Below are 12,322 nucleotides of genomic sequence, written 5' to 3' on the forward strand. Positions count from 1 at the left end.
ACTCGTAGGTTTGCTGATGTGTTATCCACGTTGGATGTGAGTAAGGCGCATGGGCCGGACGGGAATACCTCCTCGTATTCTGAGGGAGTGTGCTGAAATTCTAACCCCTGTGCTTGCTCGCCCCTTTCGCCTTTGTCTAAAAACTCAACCTTTTCCTTCTTCTTGGAAGCATGCCTTGGTTCAGCCCATCCCGAAGAAGGGTGACCATTCCAATCCCTCTATCTATCGCCCCATTGCCCCAACTTCATCCCTTTCCAAGATTTTCGAAACTATCTTAATCTCTCATTTTCTCCGTCACCTTGAACGCCTTTCTCTTTTGTCGGATCACCAGTATGGCTTTCGCCAGGCGAGATCGACTGGTCATCTGCTCTCCTACTGCACCCATCTTCGGCCATCTTTTCTTAAGGATTATGGGGAAATTTTCGTCTTGGCCCTCGACATGCCCAAAGCATTTGACAGGGTATGGCACAAGTCTTTGCTTTCTAAACTTCCCTCTTATGGTTTCTCTTCCCCATTATATTCTCTAATTCCTAGCCTCCTTGCGAACTGATCCATGGCAGTTGTTGTCGAGGGATCTCTCTCTCTCTCTTTTTCTCTACCAATAGTGGTGTCCCACAGGGCTCTGTTCTTTCACCTACTCCCTTCCTGCTTTTTATCAATGATTTACTTCACAATACGAGTAATTCTATCCATTTTTACGCTGATGATTCTACTCTTCACTCTTATTCACATTTTTCCCTTCCCCCTAATTCTCAAACTAGATCTGTTTCTAGAGCTAATATCAATTTATCTATCAATGCGGATCTGTGCAGCATCTCAGAATGGGGAGGTAGAAACTTGGTTAAATTATATAGTAATAAAACACAGTATTTACCAATTATACTTTCCAAATAAGATGATCTCCCACCAATCACATATCAAGACGCAATCATTCTGCCAAATTCTAAAATAGATATGCTTGGTCTCACCATTTCCTCTAATGTGTCATAGAAGCCACACATCCACAACATTGCTAAAGCTTCCTCCCGAAAACTGGGAATGCTGTACAGATGCCGTAGCTACTTCACTCCTGAGCAGTTGTTTCAAGTTTATAAGGGATTCACTCGTCCTAACTCGGAGTACTGCTCTCATATCTGGGGTGGCTCTTCTTCTGTCCATCTGTTAGATAGAGTGGAATCAAAGGCCTTTCGTCAAATTAACTCTCCTCCTTTAGTTGATAATCTCCCTTCCCTTTCTCTTCGCCGCAATATTGCTTCACTCTCTCTCTTTTACAGGTACTTTAACGGGCAATGTTAGGTGGATTTGGCATCCTGTGGCTGTCGGTCACACTAGAATAACCCGCTATAGTACATCCTTCTTTCCCCACACAGCCAAGCTATGAAATGTTCTGCCTTCTTCTGTGTTTTCATACTCATACAATCTGTCTCACACCAAAAAGTTGGTTTTCCGGTCTTCGTGGTGTAGATTAATATAATCTTTTTCTTTTCTATTTGTAATTTCTTTTTACTCATATTTTTTCGCCGATGACCTGTGCCCGGGTGGACTATTCCCCGTAAAAAAATATGTAAATTTTTGCCAAATATGAATAACTATTTGTTTTTACTGCTAGAACGTAATCGAAATTAATTCGTATACGGTAATTTCTGTTCTGTTTCATTTAAGACGCTGTTTTCCCATCGTTGGATCTAAGTTATACGTAAAATTGGTTAGATTAGGCTGAAGAGGACCGCAGGCTACAGTCGAAATATACAGTGTTCTCGTGTTTTGTTTTTATCCTATAGTAGGATTTTAGTGTTAAGACATAAGTTATATTACTGTATATAATTTCTTCTACATATATATTGAACTTTATGTTTAGTGTTTGGAACAACAATGATGATCAAGTATTTAAAAACAGTGAAAATCACAGTTTAATTTTCAATAAATTTTTTAGATACACCATCAACAACAGCAAAACAAGATAAAGAAATGTGGATTTAACAAGATATACGATTCTTAATCTGGAAACTGTAAATCCTCAGACTCTTAGTCAAGACTCAGGGGAGTGCTTGGCTCGGACAATAACGCTGGGGTGTACGTGAGTGGGTGTGTCGGTGTGCCCCTCATTGTCTTGGGAACCTCTCTTAGGCCGCACGATGGAGAAACCCACCCAACCCTCTACCAAGGGTGAAAGGATGGATGGCATAACCGACTTCTCTGCTAATGGGGATGTTGGCAGCGCGGGAGTGCTGGGCCACGCTAAGAAACTCTGTGTCAACAAACTAGGACACACCATGGTTCCTCGACCAGAAGGTGAGTACTCAACCTATACGATCACCAGTAATATGTTCTACATGAATGTAGTGATTAAAAGTTTATTCTAGTAGGACTTTGTATACATTTGTCACGTAAATATGAATATTACAGTTTACCAAGACGATGCAGTATAGAATAATGCATCTCAGCCAGTATGATTGAAATACTCCTAATGAATAGTCTATAGACATCTTTTTGTCATGATTATGGAGGTGTAATACAGCTCTAGTGTTATATGATACAATGATAATACCAGCAAAAACGTAACCTAAGGCTATCAGTATAAGATAGTCGCTGGAAGAACTCTTTGAAGCAAATAACTTTTATGATAGTCTTTGAAAAAAATAATGTTCATCAAGAAATGGTCCTCAACTGCGGGCAGGAGAGCTGGTCGTCATGAGCAAAGTAAGAGTTTTCACAAAGAGAGAGAGCCAATCAGACTGGATTGGTGTTCATAGAGATGTCAGACGGAGCTCCAATGACGTTTTAAAAATAAAGTAGCTAAAAATGATTCAACTCCAATGATATGAGTAGTACTACGTCCTGGATTCTTAAAAGATGCAATTATATATAGGGTAATGTTCAAAGTTAATCTCCATCCAGGAAAAAAAAATCCTAAAAATAGTTGACGGACGAGTCAAGGGTAATCAGGGTATGTGCTATGCTTGAACAGTTTGTGTTTGGGGTAAGATATCAGATTTTTTCGATTATTTAACATGATAATGGCCTAATGGAGGTACTGAAGGCATGACGGTGTGTCCTCTTAATGGTAAAATAATTGGAAAATGACTTACGGCTTGCCTCGAATAGAATGGATAAGGTACACTCGCTCCAAAACGTATCTTTACGATTTTGAGTTAGACAATATGACACAATAGATGAAAGATTTTGACAACCCTACCGAGACAATAGGAGTCGAGGTATTCATTTTGAAATCCATTGGACCCCTCCGTAAAGATACTTTTTGGAGAGAGTGTACATGAATAAAGAGAGTAATGGCGGGCTAGTGGATGCCCTACATATAAAATGTTCAAACTTGTGTATGGAATAAAAGGTGTGAAGGGAAGGAAGATCCATGGACAAGAAGTTTGTGGAATGAAAGAGGCGAAAGATGATAAAATTTCGACTGAATAAAGGTTAGATGAATTAAGGGAGCCATGAAAAAGAATGACTCGTACAGGTATTATGATTGGGCTTGGAAGAAGGAGGGATAATTGACTGGATTTCAGTAATGCATTTTACAACGTTAATAGTTATAGAAAAGAGAAAGTGAAGAGACAGACCATTTGAAATGAAGAGGCGGGTTAACGAGTAAGTGAGAGACAGGTTGTGAACTATGACTTGTTTAATAATGTTAAAGAGGACTGCGGTGTGCCACTCCACACATTAGAATGGAAGTTTAAGTAAGTGCAGACATGATCTTTGTAAAGTGTAATACTGTAGCTGTGTGGGAAACCTAGTATTGTGGAAGTATGCTTTGCAGTGTTAAAATATGATGATTCCAAGAGATGCCAGTGGTCATTTTAAGACTAAGGAGAGGCTGATACAATAGGATATTAGTGAAAGAGAGTGGAAGCTGGAAAAGTGAGACAGCGAGAACTTGTGTTTTGGTACTAATGAATGTAATTAGGTCGCTTTGGTCTCATTGAACTATGCATTGAAAATATTTGTTCAATACATTTTCAGCGACACATTGCAAGGCTTGGTTGAAATTGAGTTAGTACAATCGACAAAGAATTAATTGTTACTGGAGAGAATGGAGAAGTTATCAAGATGTAATACTAACAATATAGGAGCAGGAACTAAGCCTTGAGGCATTCCAGCATCGGTGGAAAAATAATCTGTACAGATATGGCGATTGTGTAGATAAAGGGAAATCCAAGAAGTTAAAAAATCAGGGAAACCAAAAGTTGGAAGTGTGACAAGGAGAGCACACTTCTATAACTTATCGACTGCATTGCAGATAAAAAGTTCAACAATGTTAAGTTAACAAAGGTTAAGTTATGGTCGTATGGTAGCAAAGGAAACACAGGTCGGAGAGACAACTTTGCTCCAGAAAAAAAGTAAAATTAAAAAGCCATCATCAGCTGTTACGATGTACTAAATTAGACATTTGAAGAAGGATGTCCTTTTTACAGTTAGTGGAAAGAACTAGAGAGATGGAGAGAAGACGCCAGTTAGGGAGCGATAGAGATACTCCTGAGACAGCTTACTCGTAAGTTACAGCATAGGGCCTGCCTTACTCAGCAGTAAAACTGTTCCAGTGACAGACGATAAACAGAATTACCTGCTTCTCCTGCTAACTGGGTTGAAACCAGATTTGACATTTGATTTATCCTTCTGGAAATTTTAAGGAGGCATTTATTATTTCGGCCCAATGCCACGTATGGGAACCACATGTTCTCAATTATATAACTAAGGCATTAAATAACTGTCTTTAGAGAAATTATATGATTTATAATAAATGTATGGTCCTTAAATGAAGTTTTAGCTAGAATCTGAGGAAGTGTGTGGGCGGTGAGTTTAGCTGCGTGACACCACACTGCCTGTGAGTATCCCCAAACCCGTCTGTACGTAAAGGGGATGTACCGCTTCGCCGCCGGGCCCTGCTGGGGTCACCAACACACCCACCAACCTGGAGTGATTTTTTTTACCCGAACTAGAAATTCTGCAGCGGAAAAAACAACAACAAGCAATTGAAAATCATAGTATCGCAACAACACAAAACCTAGACTATCACGACGAGGATTAATTTGACCATATTAACGACCATTAACCTAACCTAACCTTGAATATCCTTAAGAACATTATCTTACCTAGTCTTATTCATCCATAAGAATATTAACCAAACCTAATTTAACCTAACTTAACCAAAACTCATCTGACTAACAGTAACCTAATTTAACCTTGACTAACCTGACGATAATACTTGTCTTAGCCAAACGTCGGCTATCTTTACGATCATCAACTTAATCGAACCTTGACTATCCATACATCCATTATCTTAACCTAACTCAGACTACCCTGACGACATTAACCTAACTTAACCTAGTCTAGATTGCCTTAATAAGCTAAGTTGGGTTAAGATAGTTATAGCTGGCTAAGCTGGGTTAAGATAATTGTAGCTGGGTTAAGATAGTTGAAGCTGGATTAAGATAGTTGTAGCCGGGTTAAGATAGTTATAGCTGGGTTAAGATTGTTGTAGCTGGGTTAAGATAGATATAGTTGGGTTAAGATTATTGTAGCTGGGTTAAGATAGTTGTAGCTGAGTTAAGATTATTGTAGCTGGGTTAAGATAGTTGTAGCTGGGTTAAGATAGTTGTAGTTGGGTTAAGATAGTTATAGCTGGGTTAAGATTGTTGTAGCTGGGTTAAGATAGATATAGTTGGGTTAAGATAGTTGTAGCTGGGTTAAGTTAGTTGTAGCTGGGTTAAGATAGTTGTAGTTGGGTTAAGATAGTTGTAGAGTTAGTTGTAGCTGGGTTAGTTGTAGTTGTAGCTGGGTTAAGATAGTTGTAGTTGGGTTATAGTATAGTTGTAGTTGTAGCTGGGTTAAGATAGTTGTAGTTGGGTTAAGATAGTTGTAGTTGGGTTTAAGATAGTTGTAGTTGGGTTAAGATAGTTGTAGCTGGGTTAAGATAGTTGTAGCTGGGTTAAGATAGTTGTAGCTGGGTTAAGATAGTTGTAGTTGGGTTAAGATGGGTGTAGCTGGGTTAAGATAGTTGTAGTTCGGTTAAAATAGTTGTAGTTGGGTTAATATAGTTGTAGTTGGGTTAAGATAGTTGTAGTTGGGTTAAGATAGCTGTAGCTGGGTTAAGATAGTTGTAGTTGGGTTACAATAGTTGTAGTTGGGTTTAGATAGTTGTAGCTGGGTTAAGATAGTTGTAGTTGGGTTACAATAGTTGTAGTTGGGTTTAGATAGTTGTAGTTGGGTTAAAATAGTTGTAGCTGGGTTAAGATAGTTGTAGCTGGGTTAAGATAGTTGTAGCTGGGTTAAGATAGTTGTAGCTGGGTTAAGATAGCTGTATAAGATAGTTGTAGCTGGGTTAAGATAGTTGTAGTTCGGTTAAAATAGTTGTAGTTGGGTTAAGATAGTTGTAGTTGGGTTAAGTAGTAGCTGGGTTAAGATAGTTGTAGTTGGGTTAAGATTGTAGCTGGTTAAGATAGTTGTAGTTGGGTTAAATATAGTTGGGCGGTTAGATAGTTGTAGCTGGGTTAAGATAGTTGTAGTTGGGTTAAGATAGTTGTAGCTGGGTTAAGATAGTTGTAGCTGGGTTAAGATAGTTGTAGCCTGGGTTAAGATAGTTGTAGCTAGGTTAAGATAGTTGTAGCTGGGTTAAGATAGTTGTAGTTCGGTTAAAATAGTTGTAGTTGGGTTAAGATAGTTGTAGTTGGGTTAAGATAGCTGTAGCTGAGTTAAGATAGTTGTAGTTGGGTTACAATAGTTGTAGTTGGGCTTAGAGTTGTAGTTGGGTTAAGATAGTTGTAGCTGGGTTAAGATAGTTGTAGCTGGGTTAAGATAGTTGTAGCTGGGTTAAGATAGTTGTAGCTGGGATAAGATAGTTGTAGCTGGGTTAAGATAGTTGTAGCTAGTTAAGATAGTTGTAGTTGGGTTAAGATAGATGTAGTTGGGAGTTAAAATAGTTGTAGTTGGTTAAGATAGTTGTAGCTGGGTTAAGATAGCTGTAGTTGGGTTAAGATAGTTGTAGCTGGGTTAAGATAGTTGTAGCGGTTAAGATAGTTGTAGTTGGGTTAAGATGGTTGTAGCTGGGTTAAGATAGTTGTAGTTGGTTAAAATTATTGTAGTTGGGTTAAGATAGTTGTAGCTGGGTTAAGATAGTTGTAGTTGGGTTAAGATAGTTGTAGCTGGGTTAAGATAGTTGTAGCTGGGTTAAGATAGATGTAGTTGGGTTAAGATAGTTGTAGCTGGGTTGTTAGTTGTAGCTGTTGGTTATAGCTGGGTTAAGATAGTTGTAGTTGGGTTAAGATAGTTGTAGTTGGGTTTAGATAGTTGTAGTTGGGTTAAGATAGTTGTAGCTGGGTTAAGATAGTTGTAGCTGGGTTAAGATAGTTGTAGTTGGGTTAAGATGGGTGTAGCTGGGTTAAGATAGTTGTAGTTGGGTTAAAATAGTTGTAGTTGGTTAAGATAGTTGTAGTTGGGTTAAGATAGTTGTAGTTGGGTTAAGATAGCTGTAGCTGGGTTAAGATAGTTGTAGTTGGGATAGTTGTAAGATAGTGTAGCTGGGTTAAGATAAGATAGTTGTAGTTGGGTTTAGATAGTTGTAGTTGGGTTAAGATAGTTGTAGCTGGGTTAAGATAGTTGTAGCTGGGGATAGTAGCTGGGTTAAGATAGTTGTAGCTAGGTTAAGATAGTTGTAGCTGGGTTAAGATAGTTGTAGTTCGGTTAAAATAGTTGTAGTTGGGTTAAGATAGTTGTAGTTGGGTTAAGATAGCTGTAGCTGAGTTAAGATAGTTGTAGTTGGGTTACAATAGTTGTAGTTGGGCTTAGATAGTTGTAGTTGGGTTAAGATAGTTGTAGCTGGGTTAAGATAGTTGTAGCTGGGTTAAGATAGTTGTAGCTGGGTTAAGATAGTTGTAGCTGGGATAAGATAGTTGTAGCTGGGTTAAGATAGTTGTAGCTAGGTTAAGATAGTTGTAGTTGGGTTAAGATAGATGTAGTTGGGTTAAAATAGTTGCAGTTGGTTTAAGATAGTTGTAGCTGGGTTAAGATAGCTGTAGTTGGGTTAAGATAGTTGTAGCTGGGTTAAGATAGTTGTAGCTGGGTTAAGATAGTTGTAGTTGGGTTAAGATGGGTGTAGCTGGGTTAAGATAGTTGTAGTTCGGTTAAAATAGTTGTAGTTGGGTTTAGATAGTTGTAGTTGGGTTAAGATAGTTGTAGCTGGGTTAAGATAGTTGTAGCTGGGTTAAGATAGTTGTAGCTGGGTTAAGATAGTTGTAGCTGGGTTAAGATAGCTATAGTTGGGTTAAGATATTTGTAGCTGGGTTAAGATAGTTGTAGTTCGGTTAAAATAGTTGTAGTTGGGTTAAGATAGTTGTAGTTGGGTTAAGATAGTTTTAGTTGGGTTAAAATATTTGCATTTGGGTTAAGATAGTTGTAGCTGGGTTAAGATAGTTGTAACTGGGTTAAGATAGTTGTAGCTGGGTTAAGATAGTTGTAGTTGGGTTAAAATAGTTGTAGTTGGGTTAAGATAGTTGTAGTTGGGTTAAGATAGTTGTAGTTGGGTTTAGATAGTTGTAGGTGGGTTAAGATAGTTGTAGCTGGGTTAAGATAGCTGTAGCTGAGTTAAAATAGTTGTAGTTGGGTTACAATAGTTGTAGTTGGGTTTAGATAGTTGTAGTTGGGTTAAGATAGTTGTAGCTGGGTTAAGATAGTTGTAGCTGGGTTAAGATAGTTGTTAAGATAGTTGTAGTTACGATAGTTGTAGCTAGGTTAAGATAGTTGTAGTTGGGTTAAGATAGTTGTAGTTGGGTTAAAATAGTTGCAGTTGGTTTAAGATAGTTGTAGCTGGGTTAAGATAGCTGTAGTTGGGTTAAGATAGTTGTAGCTGGGTTAAGATAGTTGTAGTTGGGTTAAAATAGTCGTAGTTGGGTTAAGATAGTTGTAGTTGGGTTAAGATAGTTGTAGTTGGGTTAAGATAGTTGTAGCTGGGTTAAGATAGTTGTAGTTGGGTTAAGATAGCTGTAGCTGGGTTAAGATAGTTGTAGTTGGGTTACAATAGTTGTAGTTGGGTTAAGATAGTTGTAGCTGGGTCAAGATAGTTGTAGCTGGGTTAAAATAGTTATAGCTGGGTTAAGATAGTTATAGCTGGGATAAGATAGTTGTAGCTGGGTTAAGATAGTTGTAGTTGGGTTAAGATAGTTGTAGCTGGGTTAAGATAGTTGTAGTTGGGTTAAGATGATTGTAGCTGGGTTAAAATAGTTGCAGTTGGGATAAGATAGTTGTAGCTGGGTTAAGATAGTTATAGTTTGGGTTAAGATGATTGTAGCTGGGTTAAAATAGTTGCAGTTGGGATAAGATAGTTGTAGCTGGGTTAAGATAGTTGTAGTTGGGTTAAGATGAATGTAGCTGGGTTAAAATAGTTGCAGTTGGGTTAAGATAGTTGTAGCTGGGTTAAGACTTTCTCAGTACTGTGTAAGACACTTCATTATCCCTTGACGTGAGAGATAGTCTATTACTGTGTTCTACTCTCCTTACTTACGAGACATGTTGAGCGATAAATTCCTCAAATGCCTCAACAAAGCAATATACAGTACTTATGGCTGAAACCATTGATATTATTCTTAGCTACTTTGGGTAATGTATATTTTGCCAGTGGCTAATTATACTATATTTATTTCATCATCTCTTTACCAAGCTGCCTCACTAACACTGTTAAAGGATATAATGAGATATCCACCCCTTCATTACAAAACTGTAGTGGGCTGGATATATTTTCTGAGAAAAGATCTGGATTACGTTTAGTTTATTTAATCTTTACATGTAGGATTTACTTTTAAAAACAAGTAATTGATAGAAATCTCGTCTAAATATCTTGCAATAGTTTTGAAAGTTTCTGATACGGTAACTGGGCTGGTTAGTAATGAGTGGATATCTTTGTCTTTTTGTCCAAACATGATTTCTAGAAGTTGTTTTTTTCTAAGACTGTGATATAGACGAATGGTAACAGGTTCAGTATAATAAAACACGATCTACCAATACTACCGTGTAACTATTTAAATAAAAAAAATCCAAAATTTTACTCTATTTGTCAGTGATTGATACTAATGTGAAACCGGGAACATCAGATACATTAACCCAAAGAGTTGGCCATTTATAAAAGCAGAAATTCGAACTAAGTTAGCTCAATGGTGCATCTGACCTCAGAGCTCTTAAGGCCTTTTATACACTATGACAATTTTCTTGCTTTGAAAATAGGATGTGCTAGGACTGAGATTATTTACCACGCACCTAAATATGGTCAGTGGAATGGTAATATTTGCTGTTAAACGTTGACAAAGATCACAGTACCAGATTACTACTCCTAAGGGGTTCTGGTGTTTGTAACTCAAATATAGACACTTTTTTTTACGTTACTTCATCCCAGAGGAAAATAATAATGATATCCCGGGAATTTTTTCTTTTTAGGAGTTTCGACAATTTATTGTTTGAAAATTGCGAGTGACTTGATATGTTTACCTGTGGTGACTCATCCCGCCAGAGCTAATGTCGAGTAGAAGCTGTTCCTAGAAACCCTTTGATTCCAGTAGCCATGCTTTCGTTATGTACTTGTATAAACAAATTACTTGTAGCCCATGTAAACCTATTTCTAGAGGTTGTACATCCAGTAACTGTGAATTCAGTATTCGTACACTGTATCTTGTATACATTGGTCTAATGCTCGTATATGAGGTATTCAGGTACTCAATAGACTTATACTGTAGTTGCACACGCAATTTCGATGCTCTTATTTTTTTGTTAAATTTACTTTCGTAGTTGAGATCTCTTTTCTTTAGTGTTTAAATTCTAATTAAACGTAGCTTTTAATATTCACAATTTCACCATTGGATCGTGTTGAAAAATTAGTTTTAGGTCGTATACCAGCTCAAGTCACCAGTACTGACTGTCAAACACTACCTCGGACTTGCCTCAACCACCAGCTCCTTGGTCCCAGTCTCCTACAATGACTTGGTCGACCTGGTCCCGGAGACTCAGGGGCCACCATCCTAACGAGTGGAGAACCTAGAGATATTGCCTCGGAAATAGTTTAAAGGAATTAAATTGGAGCAAGTTGGCGCAGTAATTCTGAGTGGGAGGTGGGCCGTGTGAGTTGAGATATCTCGCTCGAAGAGCTATACACTACTCGTACTACTATCGTTTGAGATCGGTAAGTGAGGGATGGTGCGTCTGAATCTGGCATTATGTATGGGATATTCTCTTATCACCCGCCCTCAATTTTCAGTCTCTCTCTCTCTCTCTCTCTCTCCCCGCATCTGTCAGTCTATCTTGTTAATTTGTCTAGCCATTAATCTTTGTCATCTGCATAATAGGTTTGTGATCTGTAATGGTTTTATACTTTAATACACAAATTATGTGAAAGATTTTGTTTGTATTTATATATGAAGGAACAAATCGAATGAATATTTTGGACTTATATACAATCTGCAAGTCAAGATTATACGTCAAAATCGCTTCTTCTAAACTGTTAACGTGGCCACACTGCACCGAATGTTCCACTAAACACACGAGGCTCACACATATCTTGAATGGTACGAAGAAATGAATCGGACTCGAAAATATGTGAACTTTATTACCACCTATGTAATGTATTAATATAATTGTTACTGCATATGATATATTTGTTAGTATCATAAATTGCATTACTCATAAACTATTTACTATTATAATTTGGATAATCAAACGAAGCAAGTGATCAGGCTTTTATGTCAAATGTAAATACTTCTTAATGCTGACATGAACTGTACACGCACCTCATTATTATAATTTGTCTTGTATTAACTTGCTAAATGATTTAGATTTAGAGACAAACAATTCGCATTCTATGGAAAATAAAGAAGAGGTAACTAAAAATTTCAAGCATAATTTTTAATAATGCCACCTGTAACATGTTAATTAATAGTACTAACTACAACAAACACTGACACAAAATGGTGCAAATCGACCTTGGCTTATGTATTTGTATATTATAAGCTGGTTTATAAATTTTTTTTACAACTATTTCTGAATGAAAGGGGACTTGAATTTATCAAAACCTTGCTAAAAATGCTGGGAAACTATCTTCACTTACGCAATATACAACGACGTGTTAGATATGCATAGTCTGAACCCATTTAGAGCATCAAAGGTTACTGAACAGACGCTAAGAGTGACGGATGTAAGAGCAGACAGAAGTAGTGAAGGAAAGACAGGAAGATGGACGGAAAGAGTGAAGCTAGGAAAAAGGGACAGGCAGCGGGAGAGATACAGGAATGAAAGATGGACGGAATAGTGAAACACGGACGGGAGAATG

At 37.7% G+C, this 12,322-nt stretch overlaps 1 protein-coding gene across 1 annotated transcript in view; it reads left to right on the plus strand.

The window, feature by feature from the left end:
- The window catches only part of LOC121872754 (major facilitator superfamily domain-containing protein 4A-like), a 173,721-nt gene that overhangs the window by 26,630 nt on the left and 134,769 nt on the right, over window positions 1–12,322 (plus strand). The window contains exon 2 of the mRNA XM_042375805.1: window positions 1,934–2,292. Coding sequence (XP_042231739.1) covers window positions 2,136–2,292 — 157 coding nt within the window. The 5' untranslated portion in view covers window positions 1,934–2,135. The remainder of the gene's footprint in view (window positions 1–1,933; window positions 2,293–12,322) is intronic.

This window comes from Homarus americanus, unplaced genomic scaffold, assembly GCF_018991925.1.
Source record: "Homarus americanus isolate GMGI-L3 unplaced genomic scaffold, GMGI_Hamer_2.0 scaffold39155, whole genome shotgun sequence".
Taxonomy (NCBI): Eukaryota; Metazoa; Arthropoda; class Malacostraca; order Decapoda; family Nephropidae; genus Homarus; species Homarus americanus.